Source organism: Lepisosteus platostomus, chromosome 1 (assembly GCF_059453375.1).
Source record: "Lepisosteus platostomus isolate fLepPlt1 chromosome 1, fLepPlt1.hap1, whole genome shotgun sequence".
In the NCBI taxonomy this organism is placed as follows: Eukaryota; Metazoa; Chordata; class Actinopteri; order Semionotiformes; family Lepisosteidae; genus Lepisosteus; species Lepisosteus platostomus.
The window spans coordinates 20,748,570-20,772,244 of record NC_142611.1 but is presented as its reverse complement, the minus strand read 5'-3'; the positions used below and the strand labels follow the sequence as shown (position 1 = coordinate 20,772,244).

The following is a 23,675-nucleotide window of genomic DNA, read 5'->3' as shown; positions in this document are numbered from 1 at the left end:
TCAGTAGATCATTATACACAAGGGAACAGGAGTAAATGCCAGCCTTGAATGTACTTCATCTTGATCAAAAACTGGCTGTTCATTCGTAGTTCAGAATACTCTGATCTGGCATGGCATGAATAGGCCCCATTTACACGTTTACTTAATTGTATGAAAGCTTGTGTTCCAAATGAATAAGCTACATTTTGCTTAAACTCTTAAACAAGGTCTTCCATAAACTGTCCATTGAGGTGGTTTTTGTTCCAAATGAGCTTTTGCTTAAACGAATCCTTAATATTGCTATCCAGCTTAACTAGACCTTTTGTATTGCTTTCAAACAGTTGCAGCTTAGAAAGTACCTATTGTCTTAGCTTTTGGTTACACATTTTTATGATGTGCATACAATTAGAACATCTCATTAAACAAATCAACTGTTCAGTTAAAGCATTAAGAGCTTGGTAGAAATCAAACCCAGAAGGAGATGAGATACCGTAGATTGTGCTGAACATAATGTTAGTAAAAAAAAACATAATTTCATTCTTTCCAGTGTAGTTCGTAACAATTAGTAAAATATATTTTGGAACATAAAGAAGCTGATTTATATAAGTCATTTTATATTCCATCAAAACAGCTGAAAATGGATCTTAAATATAAGCAATCTTGATTCTTTTGACATATGCCATTAGATTGATAATTAAAGTAATATTCACAGCTGTAAAGTTATTTTGGTATAGCAAGATTACATTCATTAAATATGTTCATGCTGTGTAATAATAATATCTGAACTTTTGTTGCTTTACTGTAGCCTGCTAGTTTTAACCTTGATATAAGTCTTATAATACTAGCTCTGAGAATTTTCATTACTAATTAGAAGGAACAATAAATTAGATCCAAGGATCTTTGCTTGGTCTTGTTAAATTTTTGTTTATTGAGTTATAGTCTAATTAAACCAGCCAGCCATTCTCATTCCTCCCCAACTTAAGTGTTGGTATGCCCTTGGAGTCCTCATATAAAAAAATAAAAAAAACATTTATTTGAATTGAACATGGTCAGAAAAAATTCCTGGGGTGTATTGGTATCAGGAGTGTAATGAGATATACTGTATGGTGTCTCATGTGATTTCATGATCTCACAGTGCTTGCCTTCTACATCATATGACACATGACTTTGGTGTGATACTCTATTGGGAGACTCTTGAGGTATTTGACATTTTGTTTTTCAGTTGAACCTAGAGACCAAGGAAAGCAGAGCCCCTCTGCTCTCCTGGAGAGCTTGAAGAGGACTTTGGTATATTACCAGGACACTCTGAACCAGACTGCTAAAGAGGTAACTATTCACACTTGACCCTCAAAAAAGCATCAGCTGCTTGGTGAAACATAGCCTCTTACTCAAACTACTTGTGATCAAGAAGTTTTTTCCCCAATTAATTCCAAACTTGCTATGTTTTGTTTTCTAGTGACAGTGCAGTTAACATGGCAAAATGTGGTTCTTGCATAAACCACAATGTTAACATGACCACCATTTTGTTCATGAGACTCAGACTGTCATTGTTCTGAAAAGTGCTGCGCTGATAGACTTGACAGGTTTCATTGTGCTTAAACCTGCTACAGTGATAAATTTAAATACTACCACTTACTCGGCAAGACATGAACTCTTACATGTAATGTTTAAAGCTATTCTTCCTGAATTTCTTGTCAAATTAATTCCCAATTTGATATGTACCAATTTGTGGTTTATGTAAATACAGTACTATGCAATAGGTTTACTACATAAACCAGGATAGCTGACCAACTACATTCTTTTTTGTTGATACACATCCCATACAGCAGACAGCAGACTGCACTTGTTCAAGGGTTTCTTGGCCACATAATAGCAAGTTTGATGGGTGTGATTCTACTGGCAATACAGTTAGTGTTGTAAAAATGGGTTCCTGCTGAAACCAAGACAGCTGCCTGGGATTCTGTTCTCAAACTTCAAACAGCTGCTGTCTTAGAAACCAGTGCTTTGATTGAATTGAACCTTTGAAGCTTTCATCATCCTAAATCCTACTAAAGACCTCATCTCTTATATTTCTGTGAAACCTTTTTAGCTTACAACAATTTTTTAGGTCCCAACAGTTTGCTCCTATCCAACTCCATATCATGTTCAAAAACATTTTTGGCCGTTGAACTCCAGACTTGGTAGATAGAATTGTACTGCTGATGAAATACCAACATGAAAAAATAAGATTTGTACATGTACCAGTGACCTGGTTTTACCTAGTGCATGTACCACCTGACCACTGTTTTGTTGTCTTCTTGATGACGTTTCCTTTCCATAATAATTGCAAATCATTTCATGGTTTTTGTTAATATCTAAATATTGTGATATGGAGTAACTGTATAAACTAAGACACTTTTCTTGACTGCCTTTTTTTCTGAAAATCCATAATGCCTTAGTTTTGGCAGCCTATACACCACTTTGAATTGAAAGCAGTGTTCAAGACTAGAAACTACAGTACTTTAGACTTGCACTTCACAGGTTGCAACAATACTTATTATAGCCATTGTGGGTCATCTTGTGTTTGGCAAATATGGATCCTAATGACCATGTGACTCTACAGACTGGTCCTATAGAAAAGAAAATTGGCCAGTTACCTTAAACGTACTAGGGTGGAACTTTGCTTGAGAGCCTTCAAAACTGCTTGTAGTTTTTTAGTTCAAACTGAAACTTTAAACCTAGGGGTATTGTCTCTTTTTGAAATGATGCTGAATTATAAATCAAAGCCGATGACAAAAAAGCCTGTACTAATTAGGACTTGGCTCTAATGTTATTTTGAACTGGCGGTGTTGACTAAAGGGTGTGTTTTAATATGTGTTAGTTTATAATGGAAAGGGGTAAAAAGGGATATCACTGGAGATTTTGCAAATTTGTCAACAAGTATGATCTTAATATAAGTTTCATATCATGTTCTTTTTTTTAACAAGGCCATATAAATACCTTTTTATTTTTATTTTTTATTTTCTTTGGTCATTTGTTGCTTTAATGCTGAAGAGCTTGTTTTAAAATGTTTCATCTAAATTTTATGTGTATAAGCAGCAATTATTTTAATGACCTGTTCTGAAGGTCCAAAGAGAAATTCTCTTTAATGTTTTGTGTGGACATAATGGCTGCCCAGCATTTTTTTGGGCTTAGACAGAAGACAGAAATACATTCTTTGGGTGAATACAATTAAATTAATGTTACACCTTTGAATATCATAATTCAGTTATTTTAAAAATATATTTGTGGGCCAAAATGTATACATTAAGTGATTTTTCAAAGTTTAAAAATAACAATTTTAAATGTACTTTAGCCCATCATCTACTACCTGTAAACCCCAAAAGTTTTCTTGCATTTGTTTTTATATGTTTCTTACCTAAATTTGGTTTTATTTGCCGCTTCTTCTTTTGTCCTCTGCCTGTCACTTTCTGAGGCTGCAAGGGAAACCAATTTATCACAGAAAATGGGAGGCCTTCAATTTGTGATAGTTTGCCTCAGTTAGCTGCTTCTTAATGAAAGGGCCATGTCCTGCTTACTCACGGGACTGAGAGGGGGCAACGAGCCCAGTTACAGCTAACTGAGGGATATAATTACCCCTATATAGGCTGCAAGAAAGGCCTGAGTTGACCCAGGAAGTAGCAGAATCGGTGGTTTAAGAGTCTCCACTGAGGCTTAAGGAGGAGAGCCTGTGAGTAAGTTGGAACACGGTGCCCACAGCGAATTGTTACCAGTGAAGATGAATGTCACATGATCCGTGGCAGCACGGAAGGGTCGACTCAGCAGGCTTTGGCTACGAATTGTGCTTAGTGGAGGAAGTGTGCCAGAGACTGCAGTGGGACGACTATGGGGCTGGCTGGGAAGGGATGTAAAGGGAACAATCTGACAGAAAGAAGAATGAACTGTCAAGGAAAATAAATCACAAGCTGTTGAGGTCCCACAGATGACCTGCCACATGACTCCCTCGTAGGACAGTGACTGACTGACCCTGGAGTTGTGTCCTACTGTGCTGGCGACCATAGGGCACTTGAGTGACCTACACTGAGACACAAAAAGAAATAATAAACTGGGGCAGTGCTGGGTGTCCTTTTACAGTACGATAGATCTTTTTAAAAAATATATTCACTCAATAAGCTCTTTAATTTTGATTCCTTGAAGCAAGCTGATCCTTTCCTCTTTGCTTATACAATGTGTTTATTTTTGTATGACAAAGACTGTAAAAAGGCTTATTTGCTTGTATTTCCAAATACAACTAATTATGATGTTATATATTTTAACCTTCTTACATTTACTGTATGTACACTTTCATCCTTTCCTAGTAAGAAATTCAGAAATGTGTTTCTATATCAAGAATTAAAGAATGTAGCAATGTTTCGAATGTATTGAAGAACACTTGATGAATAATAACACAAAGAAGCACTAAAACAAAAGTTGTGCAATTTAGGCTGTATTAAACAATACCATTAATGAGCTATATTCTCAAATATTCTCAAATCTCAAATCTAGTTTCTTGTGTATTTTAATGTAATTGTTCGCAGAAAAGTGTTTTTGTTAACATCAGTTTTTTTCTCACAAAGATTGGTGTCAAAATTATTGGCACCCCTAAAGATTCATATAAATAAAATAAAAAAATAAATTAGCTTTAGTATTCTACTTTTTTATGTTCATCAGTCTTATGTAACTATACGTAGTGTGTCCTTCCAAGGCTTACTGTTTCACTGGGCTACAGAAATGAGGCAAGACCCATATAAAATCTTTATCATTCACCATCATGGGGCAGTGTAGTTTATTTTCATAAATCTGGCAATGGGAACACAAATCTCAATTTTAAATTTCAAAAAGCCATTATTTGGGAGTGCAATGTGTCTTTAATATTTTGACGATGCCTAAAACATCTTAACTTTTTCTGGAGAGAATTTCAAACAATCAGTGAAATCATCAAAGTAAACTTAAAAATCTTTTATGTTCCCCCTGCATTTGTTTGTTAAATATTTAATTTTTAGTGCACTTGTAACTCCTTGAGGCATGGAATTGAACTTACGAACGGTAAGTGAATATATGTAAGTGGTTTAAAGTTAAAGTCTTTAAATTCACAACTGAAAACCATTCTGATCCTGTTTATTCTAAATTAAGTAGAGCATAGGCATCTTTTATGGTCTACATGCTAAGCTTCCTGCAATCAACTAACTTGAAAACCCTATTTTTCTTGCAAGCTGTAAAACTGGATGTATTAAGAGATGCAGTTTCTCGAATTATGCTTACATGTAAATACTCCTGGTTTCCTGACAGCCTCATAGCCATGTGGGTGGATTGGACATGATCTATGTTTAAAAGGAGTCTCAACTTTAATCAATTTCAGTTTTGATACCTCTCAAGAATGGAACTTGTTCCAAGCAAACTTGTGGGATTTCTTCAGGTTTCTTTTTCAATTCTGGTCTTCCATCACTGAAATCAGAAGTGAAAGTGAGCTCTCTTTGTCTTCTCTTTTGTGTACCATTTACATCCGAAATACCATTCATCTTGACCTTGGCTTTCATATCCCATGCACTGAGGATTACATACTGTGGTACGTGACATTTTAGCAGTGGTATAATTGTCAGAAAGGACATCATGGTTGTTCTAATTTGTAGGTCAGTTTATATGGTGGTGTATATATTTACTTATAATTATACTGGAAAGGATAAGCTGCCTGGTAAAAAAAAAAAGATGAAGATGACAGTTCTACCGATCTGTACATTAATTTTAGTATGCTTTGTCTGGTAAGCATCATAACTTGTGGGCGGAGCGGTGGCTCTGTGGCTAAGGATCTGCGCCTGTGACTGGAAGGTTGCCGGTTCATATCCCGCGGCCGGCAGAGGAATCCTACTCCGTTGGGCCCCTGAGCAAGGCCCTTAACCCCAACTGCTCCAGGGGCGCCGTACAATGGCTGACCCTGCGCTCTGACCCCAAGCTTCTCTCCCTGTCTGTGTGTCTGTGTCTCCATGGAGAAAAGCTGGGGTATGCGAAAAGACACATTCCTAATGCAAGAAATTGTATAGGGCTAATAAAGAAACATTACATTACATTACAACATGCTGACTTCCGATTTTCCAGTGACCTCTCCCTTCTTTACACCCAAACTTTCTTGTTCTGATTCCTCTGAGACATCTTAAGTGTCTTTAGAATCTCCCTGAACCCCAAAAGAGCTGATTTTTTCACAAAAGATTTCTATCTGAAAATGTTTCAAAACTACTCTCATAGTATATAGTGAGCACTTGTTCCTATGAGTATTGGCTACTCACTGGGCCCTGCCATCCATAGAATGTAAACTAGCTTAAGAGTTATGTAGAATACATAAGTCAGATGAAAGAAGGTTGTGAGGTGGAAGTAGTCAGACAATGAGTCAGATAGATACTGAGGTGCCAAGCCATGTGAAACCTTTTAGGATAGCAGGAGGATTTTGAAGTTGACTTGGAACCTGACAGGAAGCCAGTGCAAGGACTCTAGTACAGGCGTAGTGTAATCGCTTATGACTTGGTCAGGATTCTGGCTGCAGAATTCTGAACATATTGGAGTTTGTTCAGTGTGGAGTTACCTACTCCAGTGAGCAGGGAATTGTAGTAATTAATTTTAGAAAAAATAAATGTGTTGACGAGCCTTCCTGCAGCAGTCAAGACAACAAAGGATGCAGTCTGGCAGTGTTTCTGAGATGGAAGAATTGTTTTTACAATGTTCTTTACATGAGGATCAAATGTCAAGCCAGGATTAAATGTGATATTCTCCATTTTTGATTGAAATTCAATCACAGTGCGTCCACAGATAGGGTTACTGCACTGGCTTCACTTAGGTGATGGGAGGTGCCAACTAGAATGTCTTCAGTCTAGTAGCAGTTTAAGTGAAGGAAACTGAGTCATCCAGTTTATAAGTACTGTATGTACAAACACAGACAGACCACTTACAATGCAAAATGATATGGAGGCAAAGTATGGTTTTGCACAGGCTGTATGTACGGAGGTGTACATATGTTTCAAAATATTCAGTTATTAATGCCTAGATTATAGCAGATCAGGTCCTACACTGAGGATTTCGCTGCCATATTTATATTTAACAATAACGTGACTTGAATCTGGAACAGTGGCCGCTTATTGCGCTTGGTATTTAGATAAATAGATAGATAATACTTTATTAATCCCGTAGGGAAATTGATGTGTTACAGCAGTCCAGCCCAAGACGAGCAAAAACAGACATAAATATATACATTAAAATTAAAAATACATAAAAAATTAAAAATAAATACATACTGTAGGTGTGTGCAAAATGTGATGATGATGATCATAGTCACTGTAAAAACAATAAAATATGTGCAAAATGTGCATAGGTTTATACAGACTGATTGTCCAAAAAGTCCAATGGAGCAAACATGCTGTCCATAGACGAGCAAATGAAGGGCTAACAGTCCTAGCCTAGGGCAGCGTTATACACCCTGACAGCCGCCGGGAGGAAAGACCTGCGGAAACATTCTCTTGAACACCGTAGCTGGAGCAATCTGTTGCTAAAAGTGCTCCGCTGCCCCGTAACAGTCCCATGAAGTGGATGAGAGGTGTTGTTCATGATGGCTGTGAGCTTGGTCAGCATTCTCCTCTCAGCCACCACCTCCATGGGGTCAAGGCTCATCCCCAACACAGAGCCGGCCTTCTTGATAAGTTTATTGAGCCTATTTGCATGTTTTGTCATGATGCTGCTGCCCCAGCATACAACAGCGTAGAAGAAGGCCGCCGCCACCACTGATTCATAAAAAATGTGTAGCAGTGTTCCACACACACCAAAAGACCTGAGCCTCCTAAGAAAATAGAGTTGGCTCTGACCTTTCTTGTACAGGGCGTCAGTGTTACCAGACCACTCCAGCTTATCATCCAGGTGTACCCCTAAGTACTTGTAGGAATGTACACCCTCTATGTCCTCACCCTGGATGGAAACAGGTTTCAGCGGAGACTTATCCAAAAGACTAATTTTTATTTTGGTTTAAAAAATAGAAGTGCTAATATTGTTTATTTTAGAAATGTTTCCTTTGATATAATTTATCCGTCTGTGGTAGAATCATTCAGTCCATTTACTGCTAAGGAATTAGTTAGTTTCTGTCCTACAATATTCATTCCTTTATGGCCTGTTGGGACTTGAAAATCTTGCCAGTATAATAATCTACTCTGAATCTGGGCTTCTGGTCTGTCGGGACAGAGAGTAAGTCTGGCAGAATTTGTTTCCCTTAGAGCCAGATGTTAATTAAACTCCATTCAAAAAATGAATCTCAGGCACATTCAAGGTGCACACTCGACAAAGGTCCCCTTTTTGTGAATGAAAAAAATAACTGCTTTCACCACATGTATTTTTTCATTGAACCTTTGAGTCACTGTAGTTGAATTAATATTATCTGGGTGTATCTCATTAATCATCCTTAAAAAAATTAAGAAACTGATCATTTTATGTATCTAATAAAACAATTTATAAATATTGTGTATAAAACAATCATATGACAACATAGTAACATCAGAATATTGAACAAAAGTAGCTGCAGAGACTTGTCAGGATTAATATTGTTAAACATTGAAAACTTTTCTGTTTTATATCAAAGGAAACAATTCTCAAATACACAATATTAGCACTTCTATTTTTTAAACCAAAATAAAAATTCAGGTCATAAAAGTAAATAAAAAAACTTATAATTTAAAAAGTTGACAATTTGTTTGTTTTCAGTGTTTCCAGTGGTGAGTTTCTTAGATTAAGATTCTAAATATTTGAATGGAATAAATGAAGCGTTGGCTAGATATTTTTAGCAAAACAATGAGTTTACAGATTTCTGTTAATATCTCAATCCTAATATTTCCAGTAAACCTCTCCTGGCCTGGCTCACCGTTTTATGTAACCAAACTTTGGCTGCTGTTTGATACATTAGGCCTTGGATTTGTTAAGATATAAACATTGAACAAACAAAGGCACTGTGTGTGGTTTTACCAAAAACAGCTGGCATACATTTAAAATAAACAGGCTAATAAATATGTATAATTGTTTATTTGCTTAACAGACACCCTTATCCAGGGCAATTTACAAAATGTATAAAAGTTAACAAAATACAAAAACAGAAGCCATTCAAATATAGTAACAAAAAGTAATAAAAACAAATGACAGGAAAAACAAAACAGTGAAGCAGGCACATTGTAAAAATAGATTGGCTGTTCAGCACTAAACACAGTTAACGTTTTGCCCATAGAGCAGAAAAAAAACTGAGGAATAGATGCTTATGCTACGGATACCATTAAACAGAGTGCAGTTTCAGTTGGTGGTAAAAGAGTAATTACAAGTGCAATCTAAAGAATGGTCAGAGGTATTTTAGTGCTTAGTTGAAATCCGTGTTTATCCAGGTTGTGTGTTTAAGTTTTATGCTATGTAAAAAAAATCACATACAAAAATGAAATGTCCAGTGGGGCAGATGGATCTGGTTTTAAGCAAGGAAAATGGTTTGCCATCTCTTCCAGAAGTTCTCAGATCCGTACAGAGTTATTTTAACTTGACATTTAATGACGGAGTTTATGTAAAGTTCAGCATAAGGACAAGCGCCGGTTCCTGAAAATCACTGGCTCTAGGGTTATAAATATGCCGTAGATTACTATTTCCTAGTGTTCTAAATGCAAACACTCTTCCACCATCTCAAAGTCTACTGCCAATACAGCTAACTCTTTGTTTATCATTGGAGGAGGGTTATAACTTCCAGCCATGTGGCCAGACGTTCATTCCAGCATATAAAATATTTTCCAACAATCACTTTATTAGGGTGTTTCCTGTACTGTATCTTCAGAAACTACTTTCTTCTTCACTTTTCTTCTACAACATGATTCTTTATATATTATTTAATATAATTTATGTTAAAACCCTTATTTAAAATGAGAGTCCAATAATTAATAATGGAGTGGTAATACTTAATTTAGATAACTACTCCATTAATTTGTTTTACTAGAAGTAGGAGACAATTACTTTTCGAAAATGTAATTGACAAAACTTTTTTTTAAAGCCTTACCTTTACCAATCACAACCTCCTTATAATCCCCATCTATGAATGGACTTCATTGCTGTGTTCTCCCCATTGATAGCTGATGTGTGGTGAGTGTACTGGTACACCATGGTTGTGCATCAGCTGCCACATCACCCAGGTGGATGCTGCACATTTGTGGTGGTGGAGGGTAGTCCCCATTACCTGTAAAGCGCTTTGTGTGGAGTGTCCAGAAAAGCGCTATATAAGTGTAAGCAATTATTATCATGATGTTGAAGACGACAACGAATAAGGGAACTCATCAAGGTTCTTATTTATGGACTTATTAATGTGGACGTATATATTAAATATGACCTATATTTAAGCCTTATTTGTGGTTTGGGAGATGCATTACATGTAAATAATTAAGATTTAATAAGCATATTGAATAATCTACATAAATATACACTGTGATCCCTTTTTGTGTGTAGCTTCTTGTAGCTCCGAAAGTACCTATGCAATAGTGTACATTCCTACTACCCATGTGGATTACTTTGCACTTTCCAAGTATCATCTCGTGATTTTGTCTTTTTATAACTTGCTTAAAACTAGTTCTGTGTTTGTCAGTACCTCTATTTTAGTGTCATCAGCAAATGTGAATAGTTTGCTTACTATTCCAGCATCTAAATTGTTGATATAATGAAAAGCAGCATAATGAAAATGGATTCCTGCAGCACACTGCTACTCACATCTGCCCAGTTAAATATTATGCTAATTAACATAACATTTTGAGAATATATGTTTTTTTTTCTGTATGTTAACCAGTTCTTGATCCATGAGAATCTGATTTTTTTAAGAGGGACCTTGTCAAATGCTTTCTGCAAATGTTTATGTCATGCCATATGCTTTAGTTATCCTCGTTGCTTGTGTGAAGAATTCAAGCAAGTTAGACAAAGACTACCCTTTCTAAACCCATGTTGGCTGTCTTTTAAAATACCCTTGTTTTCTTAGCATTCATCTATTTTATCTATTTTCCATAGCTTTGTCAGCATGAGAAGTAAGAGTGGTCTGTGGTTGACTGGTTCAGTTAGTTCTGTCTCCCTTTTTTGGATCTATCTGAATATTATATCACTCAGAATCTAAAGGCTCTATATTTAAATATGACAGGAAAAACACCATCAAGCCCATGGAATTTATTTAACTTTCACAGCCCTTTGAAACCTCACTCTCAGTTATGTTAAATTTGCCCAGACTGTTTGATAGATAACATTGGGCATTGTATTGATGTCTTCTATTGCAGATACCTCAAAAGCAGTATATGCTTATACTGTTGTAGTATTGTGCTTGGTGTTATTTTTCCCCTCTATTGCAATCTTTTTTGTATCTCTTGGCAATTCTATTACCTTTTTGCTTGTATCTCTATATACTCTTTTTCTGTCACCGAGTCATGGACCATTTTACATCTGAGGACTGCTCTCTCTTCTGATTTTTCAATATCTCCATTAAACCATTTAGATGATATCATGGAGGTTTCTGAATTAATTCATCTTTAATAGTTTTTGAAATATTACCATCCTTCTGTTGGCTCTGTATCCGTGTGTGTCCAGTTCCCTACTTGTAAACTCTACTTAATTCCTTCATAATCTGTTTTTTTTTAATCAAACTATAAACCCTAATTTTAGACTCACAGTTTTGAGTTCTAGGATATACTTCAAAAGTTATCATATTATGATGACAATTCCCCAGCGGTCTGATTGCTTAATTACTATATATCCTGATGTTTTTAAAAGATTAAGTCAATAACTGCACTTTGCCATGTTGGTGCTTTTATAGTGTTAAGAAGCAGTCATTAACCATTTGAACCTTCTCAATTTCAGCTTCTGTATTCCCAGTCACTATATTCCATTTTATATGTGGAAAGTTTAAATTACCTAGTAATTTAATATCTCATTTGTTACATGCCTTCCTGATCTCATCATACAGTAAGCTACTTACACCTCTGTTAGGCGTTCTATAGCATTCACCTTTTGATAAGCCCTTTACATTTCTGCTCTCTAGGTTAACTCGTATACATTCTAAATTGCCCGAACCTTCTTGCTTCAGTTTTCTAACTTGCTGGTTATTTTTGATATACAGATGTACCACCACCTCTTCTATTGATAAAGTGTGTGTCTGTTAATTTTGTAATTTTTTCCTGTCATTCTTAATTGGTAAACCATGGTTCAACTAGTCTTACAATGTCACAGTTTCCAGTTAGTGCGGTAGCCCCAAGGTCTTGTATTTTATTCTTTGTACTTTTAGATTAGTGTTATAAACATGTAAGAATTGATTAATTATTTGTTTTGAATTTATTTTTGGTGCTGTCTAGGGCGATTCTGATCCCACCAGAATTGGCCTGTTTTAAGCCGTCTCCCTGTCATTTTGTAGTTTAAATACTCTTGAACTACTTAAAACATATGCTTCTCCAATACATCAGTACTACACAAGTTCAAGAGTAACCTGTCCTTTTTGTCCATATTTCCTATCTGTTACATAAGAACCCCTAATGCCCCATGAGCCCCTCTGTTGTGTATCAGTCTTTTGGCCAAATGTTTAACCACCGTATTTCTTCTTGCCCGTGGTGTTACTCAGAAGACCACCATAGACATTCTACTCCTAAACATGCAAACCCTTCAATTTGCCTTGCAGAATCATCAGCACACCTTTTACAGTGATATTAGTCCCATAATAGACCATGACATTTAGATCATTTAAAAATTTTAGATAAATACATACAATACATACAAATTCATACAAGACTCCTTATCACTTGTGCATACTGCAGCATCCTTTAAAAATTGAGGCCCCCCCAATATCACTGCCTAGTGATCAATCAGTCCTCCCAGGTTTCTTAAGGTTGTCAGTGCCTATAAGTAAGGATTTTTAACAGCTGGACACAGCTACAGTAGATCTGTTAGATGCCTGTATGTGGTGTGCAGCTGAGGTTTACAATTTCTCTGGCTTAAAGACAACTACCACCCTGCTACCTATCTTCCTGTAGCACTTTTATTTATTTTTTTATTTAAAAATTAGCAGTTAATATGTTATTGCAGCCTTCCTAAAACACCACCAATTGGTTACAAGCTTTTTACCTTAGGGAGAATAGGTCTCACTTTGGTTAGTCTCTCTTTTGGGATTGGAATAAATAATTTTTATCTTGTTTTTAGTGGGGCACCATTACCAGTCTCCATTTTCTGTCAAAGTAGGGATCTTCCTCCACACTGAATACCTGAAAAGTCAAAAACCTTAAAACCCCCCATCTCATTTAATGCATGTGTGTTTCAGCTGGAAGACACAAAAAAGACGTACAAGAGAATGGCTCACGATTGCACATCATATGAAGAAGTGATCAACACTCAGAAGAAAAATATTGAGGTAGGTAAATTACTTAATTTTGTTTTTTGTAGATCATCCAATTTGTCGGTATAGTATAATCAAATTGTATCGTTCAAAAGGGTGGGTCCTCTGTGTTCTAATGCGGATATTGGATGTTGCATCACTGTGCTTCTGTTGTTTTTTGGAGACATGACGTAGAGGCCAGGTTCCTTCAGCCAGCTCAAATTTGACATTATCCAGTAACACCCTAGAGTGCTGTATTAGGTTGCTCACTGGGATTTCACATTTTCAATGTTTATTTTTTCACAGCAAAAAATATGCTAATGAAATGCCAGTGTGTTTAAAATAGGTTCTTCACCTTTTTTAGTAGTAACACAGTGTCAGTGCATTAAAACTTTCAAATTGAATGCTTCTATTTTATGACAAAAATAATCTCCCTTTTCAAAGACTAGAGAGACATGCTTTGCACTGTAACTTAATATGAAATCGACACTTTCTTAATATTTAAATAAAGCTTTTGATGTCAGAGATGCCATATTTTGGTTTATTACAAATGTCCATTCTGGTGGGTATCGACACATTATAAGTTTGTGAAAACATGCTGTTTTCTTCTGTCTTATGAATACCACTTCACCAGTTCCCATAATACTGGCTTCTCAGGAGTTGCTTTCTTTCTGAAATGATTTTATTAAATGTAGTCCTCACAAATATGGTAACATGTATTGTAAACTGTTATCGGATGGATAACACTTCAAATTGAGAACCTCCCCTGTACCTGGGTCAGACAGAGAAAGCATTTTACTAGTTTCAATGATATTTAAAATAACAATTAACTATTAACAGTATTTTGTATACAGTAAAAGCCTAAATGCTAACAAGAGGCAATTCTAATTATATGAAAAATAGCTAATAAAACAAAACAAAAAATGGATCATTGAAAGTAGTTAATTTAGCCGCCTGGCAAAACAACACAGTTTATTTTGTAAACGTTCTGAAGTTTATCAACTACAGTAATTAGTTATGAGGTCACAAAGTAATTTGTAGAAAGAGAAAATAATGACCCAACAGTTGGATGAAGCTAAACTATAATAGAAACAAAAGGGGTTATTTCAGCATGTGATCACAGTTTTCTATTGAGCTGAATATCTCATAAGAACATGAGGTTACAAATAAGAAAAGGTCCATCCAGACTTGTGGGGCTTCAGTCAATACAATGTGTGTGTAAATACAGTACAGTAAATACAGTACATACTATATCTGTTTTCTTCTACACAACAAGGTCCTTGGGTTTCAGCTTCCTTTGGAAACTGTCTGGAGGTGAATAGTACCTAAGCCATGTCCCTGTATGGTTAAATGATTCTCCACTTGCTTCTAGCACATCTTTGTTTGTAAGCAAATTTAACAACTTACCTGAAAAGTTGATTATAATATATGAAAGGTTACAACAAGAGAAAATAATTCATCCTGTTTAGCTTTGTTTGGTTATTAACTGATTAATTATCAATAATATCATCTAGCTCTTTCTTAAAGGATACAAGGGTACAGTATCAGCTTCAACATGGCTGTGCAGCTTGCTCAATACTCTCCCCCACCCCCCACTTACCATATAAAGATCTGCCCCTTGTTCACAGTGTAAAAGCAGAAGCCAACAGCAAACCAAACTGTGCCTACAGTCAAGCAAGCAAACATAGACTGATATTAAAGAACAAAATACCACACTTTTCACCATAACTAATATAGCATTGTATTGGACACCATTGCTATGGATGAAGTCTGGGAGGCAGAGTCCCTGTGGCTGAGCCTGCTGTCCTTTGACCTTCCCTTGTTACCCCTGCCTAAGATCATGGACTAGAAGAGCAAGTGGGGGATTCTTCTCTTGAAGTGGGAACTCTGTTTGCAGCCCTCTGGCCCTTAAATATCAAGGAGGAGAAGTGTTCTCTCTTCCCCCCCGGACTGTTTGTTGCTGTCCTTGGTCTGCTGTTGGGAGCTAGTCCGGTTTTGTTTGAGTGAAACTGACTTGATTGCTGAACACTAAAAATATATTAAGGATGAGGAAATATAATTATCGGTATGCTGTTAAATATAAGTCCTGAAAGACTATACAAAGTAATATAGAGAATTTGTGTAGTAGTTGTAAAGCATGATAATAGAATACAGCACTCACTGGCCAATAGAATAGGAAGGACAGTTTGAATAGTAGTATAGTCTAAGTCCACACTGAAAAGTAGAAAATATAAAATACACAATATTGTGGCAGTGGAGCCCTTTTCAGGTGTGAAACATCCATAGTCGAAAAAGTTTACTTTTCTGCCTAAAATTAACCTCTGCTTGTTGATTTGGAAATTGCATGGTGATGTATATCCTCGCTCTAATCTCTTTAGTAATACTATAGTGGTAAATAATGTTCAAATCGATAACAATTAAATGGTCACATCCCTGATCTCCAACAACCAGTGCTCGGTTTGATTGGGAACAGGGAGGAATGCAATTTCTTTATTAAAAGGAGTACAAAAAGAATGTACCCTAATAAAATCAATTTTCTTGAAAGGAAGCACCTCCCCTACCATGGAGTAATGATACATTCACGGATCATTCTATAGAGCTATGTTTCTTTCAACCATGCACATCCACAACTAGGATGACAATGTTAATCTTTAATACATTCTAGCACTGTTCCTTTGATTATTGCTTTAGAACTTGACTACAGCAAACAACCAAATAATCTGTTCTTCTGAACTTCTTCCATTAGTGAGAAGGTTTGAGTAATATCAGGAATAATCTACAAATCAAAAAGGTGTAAATACAGTACACTTGCCTATCTCTGTGAAATACAATATCTAAAATTGATCTTGAAGCATATTTGTAAACTGTCTTCAAATACATTAAAACAGAATTAAAAAATGAGAGATGAAAAATAACAGTGAATAAATCAATTTCTTATGTATGCATTCTTTCTTGATGGACCTCAGGCTGAAATACCTGTAGATTTTAAACTTGCCCCCATTACTACCACTGCTTGCAAAAGGTTAAAGAAAATGGATGCTTCAGGTGTTATGTAAAACTGTTTGTTACAAAACAAGAGATATACTGTAGAAAACTCATTAAACACTGAAGATCTCAAACTCTAAATGCCAGCTTTTATGTTTGTCATGTGAGGTTTTTCTGAATTCTTCATTTGTAGTTAGATAAGTTTGTGACAATTGTCTGTTTCTATCAAATCTTGGATTGCAAGGATTACTCTGAACTCCAAGATTGAGGTCAAGGTCTGTATATTTGAGGATACAGTTACAATTTATTCTTCAAGCATATTGATCAAATAATTTCATCCAGCCTTTTTTTAAAATATCCTCGATCAAAATCATTTCAAAGCCTGTACCAGACTCCCACAATTGTTTAGTGTGTCCTAATTCTTCTTTATGTCCCAAACTCTGATGAAGTTGTGATATGTTTATCATTAAGGTATGCACTATTAAAGATATCACTTCTGGTATTGAGGACTTCATACAGCTCATTGAAATAAATAGAAGAATAATTATTTTATAACTGACTATAATGACCATAAATGACATGCTCCTATACATCTGTACGTCTTCATTTTCTTTATAAATCATATCATATCTTTAATAAAACATTTTAAAAAACATTCCTTGTTTGTGCTTTGAAATTCTGCCAAATATGTGACGCTTTCTTCTGTTCCAAACCTCTGAAATGTCGTGCTGGCCTGTGGAGCTCCTCTCTAGTTGACATACTATAAGGTCTCCACAGAAAACTTAACATTTTAAAATGTGGTTTTGGATTACTGATTAGAACTGGCATGTACTTTTTATCATCAGCCTTTTTAAAATTTTGCAAAGAGTGTTCCATTCTGTATGTGCATGAAAAGCAAGAAAGAAAATGCATTTCTATCATATATTCTATTGTAGGGTGCAGGTTCATATCAACATGATGATCTGTTTTTATATAAGAGATTATCTTAAATGCTCTTAAATAGTTGTTCTCCATATGTTTCTCAAATGCAGCCCCAGATGAAAAACTTCAAGACTCCCCTTGTTTTTTGTTCTGATTATTCATTAATGTTTTATAGCTACTTTTCCAAATTACATTTCCTACTTAAATATCAACTGTCACATTTGATTCAGGATTTATTTGTCTATATATTATAATGCTCAAATAATTTTAAAGTTGTCACTCAAACTGATTTCTGCTTGGACTTTTAATACATTCTCTTGAATGATAAAACACTTAAATTGTTACGTGTTTTTTTTATGAGTTCTTTACTACTGGGAGGTTATAGGTTTACTGTATGGTTATAATCATGATGCCGGATTGTACAATATTTAGCAACAGAAATGAAGAATAAAGACAGAATGAAGAGTTTATTACAGACAGTCTGCTCTACTGATTCTTTAAACCTTCACTTCTATTTGCTACTACCTGTATCAATCTTTGCTACCTTTGCTACCGTCAGTGTTTGCTGGGTAACTAACGCAAACTGTGAGCTTTAGTGCAGACAAATATGTATAAATAAATATATATCCTCAAATTTATATATTCAATAAAGAAAGCTACAGTCAAAGACAACAGAAGTGTATACCAATGCTACAAGAGTTTTTATATGTGGAGTTGATCACTTATTGTAGAGGAGTGATTGGATTGTGATGTTGCTTAAAATCTAAATTTGCATAAATACATTATATTTTAGTAATTGTTTTCAGAAACAAATACATAATTTAACCTTGGTGATTCTTGAAGGGCATATTAGTGTTAGATGGTGTCACAGCCCATTTCTCCCAGACTCACACAATTGAATTATCCACCCTGCTTTCAAGAGAACACAGCCTCATTGGTGTTCACCACGAACAAGTTTGGGGTGGCTTTTTGAAGCCCCAGCCTGCCTCACACTGTTTTTTCCCCCGTGTTTTTAGGAAGCATATACAAATCTAGCAAGTGCCAATGAGGAGATAAGCCGTCTGCGCTCAGAGTGTGCAAACCGAGAGACCCTAGTAGTCAAATCTCAGACTGAGCTGCAGGATGTTCAGCACCACTGGGAGACTGAGAAAATGCGCGCCATGGAAGCTGAGAAAGAAATCCAGAAGCTTACCCAGGTTTACCAGCAGGATTCGCAGGTATTCTGTTCAATAGGTGCTGTTGTTAAGCAGATTTTTTTCTACTTTCCCACAAATAAAAATATAAAATCAGAAGCAAGGTTATGACTAAGGAAAGCCAATTATCCTCACTCTGGATGGTAATGGCATACTGATCCATGTACACCAGTGAGTTTCTTAAAATACTAGTGCATCAGCATCTCTGATGTGCTTTATAATCTGTTCCTAATATCAGTATCCATTGTTGTTTTTAATATTGAATTGACTAATTACCTGAAACCTGCAACTACTTTGAAAAAATAGTCATTATTTCTAGTCCAGGAGTCAGAAGTTGGTATAGCCTTTTTCACTCTTTGTACTTATCCATTCTGTCTGTCTGAACTCTTACTTTTACAAATGAAAGCCTGTATCTTCTAACATAAATTAACCTGGAGATGTCATAATGTGTTTGGATTATTTAAATTTCCTTTTTTTGGATCAATTTTTAATATGGTGCCCAACATGGAGTATGGTAATGCACAGAAGAATTTAATCTCTTTCATTTTTCATTGACAAAATATTTTAAAAAAAAACTTTACTTATTTGATATATAGCTATTTTTGCAAAGTTCTAATTCTGATGTTGACTTTGTTTTCTGATTTGGTGTGTACAGTTCTCAAATATAAATGAAGACTACAGCAAATCAATAATAATTTTGTCCTTTTCTTACTCTTGAGTTCTTAGTCCATTTGGTACTTTTTTTACTACAGAAGATTAGTGCTCAGTGCAGGTTAAGATGCAGCTTGCACCATATTGCAACCCTGGGACTCTGCAACACTCCCACCACCAGCAAGGGGCACTGCTGCTGCATCAAAATCAGCATGTCATGGGCAACGTTTACCCAGAAGCATTTACTTCATTTGGGTGCTTCCTGTCAGACCATTAGCCACTGTGTAAAATATAATCCCAATGAGCCACTTTTCTTGAGAGAATGATGATAATTTCTTTAGTTTTGTTTCTAATATTCTGTAGGTTTATCTTAAATCACGGAAAAGGGCTAGTGTACACTGTTCTATTTTGGAAGTCCCTTGGAAATATACACGTGATATAATGTATTAAAACATTACTACTGACACTGAGCCTTCCACTGACTATTTATTTGTTCACATGTTCTTGATGATCCCAGGCTGGGAGGGAGTGACAACCTCCTCATGTATGCATGTTAGATCCGCCTACCCCTCTGTTTACTTTACGGACACCACAAATAGTATAAACAGGCAAATCTAGCCATGATGATGGAATAATGAATGATTTGTAATGGTTTTTTCATTTGAGAAAAAAGAAGGACTTTTGAACCTGTTTGCTTCAGTAATAAGCTAAGATTTTAATAGTCTGAAGAACTGCTTCGTTGTTGGTCATGCATTTAATCCAACACAGAGTTTTGACCAATAAATACGATCTTTTGTTTAGAGTTAGTTTTGGTGGATTCCTTTGGTCTGCTGTTCCCAGTCATCTTTTGAACATTTTTTGAAGGTTTAAAGGCACCAAATACAGCTTATTTAAAGAGAACCATCACCTGATGAAAACAGAAGGTAATAATTCCCATGTTAAGCGTCTCTTAAAACAGCTGGGGTCTCGACATAACTTGATGAGGTTACGAGAAAAAAGGTACTTCAGAGCAAGTAAGCACACTTGGACTCTAGCTCTTAATCCCTTACTTTATTTTCTTTAAAATGTCCTTTAGTTTTTCTACAAAGGACTCCTCAAAGAACATTATATCCAAATAATTGCTATCGAACTGAAGAATTAATGATGTATGGAGAAAACAGTATAGGACTTTACATTTAACATATTTATTAGCAATGCTAGTGTTGAAGTAGAATGTAAGAGTATTAGAATACTTATATCAATATGACAATAATTATTGATATCTTAGTCACAGTTGAGGTTTATAAAAAAATGTAGCAATCAGTGAAGCTGTTTCTTTATTTAAGAAAAGAAACAATGGTATTAGCAGAATTGGTTTCCATCCGGTTTGAAAAGACCTCAAATACATCACTGAAAACCAACTGTTGTCATTTGTTTTAAACCTCCCATCTTGATGTGATTATTCTGACAAAACTCGAAGTGATTGCCAACTGAGCTGGAGGTAGACATTCTTTCCACTTCCAGTGCACAGGGAGGTTTCAAGTCTCATCCTCTTAAATCTGTTGCAGTAGTCCTGCACATGAGTTACTGATTACAGTTAAGAAGAATTGAATGTGGGCTAACATGTAAAGTCACTATGTATAGAGCACGGCAATTTGGTGCCGCATAATTGTGAATTGGCTCTTTTTTGGATCCTTGATTTCTTTGGCTTAAGAAAACAGCTTTGGATTTTGTGCTTGAGTTCCAATAGATCAAATATGCTGTACACCAATGACCTTTCTGCATAACAGCACAGTAAATTTGAACATGAGATTCTCATCTATAATGGAAAATTATTCAGATAGGTTATGGGGAACAGTAACCTGGAAGAAAAAAAAAGGCCCTCTATTGCAAATACTGATGTTTGACCATGTGTCCCAACTTTATATGTAAGGTTTAAATATTTGTGCATATCATTGATTGGGATTGACTTCAGACAGCTGGGCAGTGTGTTAATTGATATGAATTTAATATCGTTTATCAGACTTGGGTTTTGTACAAATGATACTGATTTCTGAAACTTCTGTTGGTGTGGCAAATAGGTCAGGCATCTTCACCTACTGTTCCTCACCTCGAAAATGTTACTTGAACCTGATTATAAGTATTTTAATAAGCTTGTATATTTTAAAGCTGCCTTAACATATAGCGGCACTCCAGCTGTCTGTTTCATGTAGCATTGAGATTCATGGGCTTTTAACAAGTAAGCAAATGACTCAATAAATGATAATTGATATTTACTGAAACTTAAGAGATAAGGATTTTGTGTGTAGTCCTTGTGTTTACCATCAAAATACAAAAAGCAGTTTACATGTGTATGATTAGAAGTTTCTAATTTGTCACCAGTTTTGTAAATATAAATATTGCCTCAGTACACTTCTCATGAACTGCAGAAAATATTCCTTAAATTTTTGTTGTCCCTGGACTCATTACAAAAATGTAACAGCTGTACTATTACAGTCTCATCTTGTAAAACATCTTCAGATTAAACTGATTAATGTTCAAGGTTAAGGAAAAAAAAGATTTTGTTTTAATTAAATAATTTTGGTATCTGGACTGATGTCTAAATAATTCATTGTATATATGGTATTTAAAATATGCAGTGATTAGCAATTTAAATGTCTTCAGGGTAGCTTATAGCTTTATGTATTAAAGAAGAAAAATATGGCTGGTTTGGTAACCCATCACAGGGATATTCACTAATACAAGTTATTTAGTCCCTCTGGTATCTTACACACATAAATAATGCACACTGGCTACTGTAATTTAGCTTCATTTTCTTAAATGAAAAGTAAAGAAACATGTCCGTGTTGTAAGGCTTAAAAAGTCTGTGCAGAACTCTAAGAAAAATATAATGTAAGGAAAATATTAATATTAACGCCATCATTCCACTTCTCTTGAAGTTTAATGTGAAGCCTAAAGTAAGCTTTCCAGTCTTATCTTGGCCTTTCTAATACTTTTTTAATTAAACAGTTTTCTACAGCAGCTAACAGCAGTTCCAGAATTACAGTGTAAATAGGTCAGGTTTATTAACTTACATATTTAAATTGGATTTATTACCAGCTGTTAAGGAAATGTGAAGTGTGTGAACTCCCCCAGGATACCTGTTATTGTAATAAGTCCTTTAGTTTTTATTTTGTCAACAACCTTCATAAGAACACACAGGTTTGTGTATGCCAAAACATTGAAGATTAAAAAAAAAAATACAGTTGGGTAGAGAAAGTGTATGTCCAGCTTATCTCACTGCCTTTACTGACCATTGTTAGAGCGCACATCAGTACTTTTTAGGTGTGAGTTTTTTTCATTTCTTCTGAAAAAAGCCTTTCCATTTTATATAACTTTCCTTTTTTTTTCCATAGTTTTGTTACATTGCTTTCTTAAGGCCGAATAGGTACTGTTGTAGAAAAAGATAGAATAATAATGAACAAGTGAAGCCAAAATATTGCCACTTAGATCAGTTATATCTGCCAGGTAATTTAAGATAATTAAGCATTCCTGCTTTGTTTAGTTTTCATTTATTTAAACATCATCATTAAAATAATTTCTTACATTCTCTATTAGTGCTTTTAATCCTGAAGAATCCATAGAACAAAGCTTGTGGCTAAACATGACGAAGGTTAAGAAACACTGCACAACAATAGCTGCTATTTTTTCCATTGTGTCTTTGAGTACATTTTCTTTTACTTGTTTCTTTTCCTAACAACATTTGTATGTTCCTCTTAGGAGAAGCTGACCTTTCTGCACGACCTGTACCAGCGTCTGGTAGCTGGCTGTGTGTTAATAAAACAACCCCAGGGCCTACTGGGCCGGTTCTCCTGGCCTGAGCTGTGCGCCATCCTGCAGGAACACACTGATGCCTTGACCTCTGACCTGAGCCGAGCTAATGAGAAGGTAGGCCAGTGTGAGGGGCTGGGCGGCTGTGCTGGCTGGTTCCCGGCAATGACACTTGTCCTTTTCAGCTCACATCCAAGGCAAAAACTGACAAAAAAAAAGAGAAAAAAAACACAAGGTTGCAGCACATTAATAATTCACTAGCATTAATTATGACTTGTCTACAGCTCAGTTTGATGCCATTGCTGAGGGCATGTAAATGTGACTGATGTCTGTATGGAGTCTCTCTTTTACCATCTTCTCTCCCTTCATGGTCCTTGCTAGTGCTACTAGCCAGTCTCAGCCATAGGGACTTAATTAACAGAAAATAAATTAAGGCTGCTGATGAAGCAGTCAGAAGGGCACAGAAGGAAGCCAGCTCTCAGCACCCACTATGATGTGTTTATAGTCTGTACAATAGCCCAGTGTACATGTTTGTTTTCCCTGTCAGCTGGTATAAAGAACACAGAGAAATGAGACTTCACCGTGGCCTCCGACTACTGCAGTGAGGCTGTAATTAACAGCAAGATTACAGAGCATGGATTATGACTAATTAGCGAAACGAGGGTTATTCTTTTCTTTGCTGAATGCTGTTCTCTACTTTATGACTTGGGGCCTTTTTTTTGCATTAGCTTCCATCACCACATAATTTTTAATGCCAACGC

The 23,675-nt window shown here is 35.8% G+C and overlaps 1 protein-coding gene across 1 annotated transcript in view; it reads left to right on the top strand.

Annotated features, from left to right (window-relative positions):
- The window catches only part of ccdc171 (coiled-coil domain containing 171), a 157,308-nt gene that overhangs the window by 33,529 nt on the left and 100,104 nt on the right, over positions 1–23,675 (top strand). Inside the window, exons 11-14 of the mRNA XM_088627030.1 lie at positions 1,202–1,305; positions 13,322–13,411; positions 18,298–18,498; positions 22,864–23,031. Of these exons, the coding sequence (XP_088483156.1) occupies positions 1,202–1,305; positions 13,322–13,411; positions 18,298–18,498; positions 22,864–23,031 (563 nt within the window). The remainder of the gene's footprint in view (positions 1–1,201; positions 1,306–13,321; positions 13,412–18,297; positions 18,499–22,863; positions 23,032–23,675) is intronic.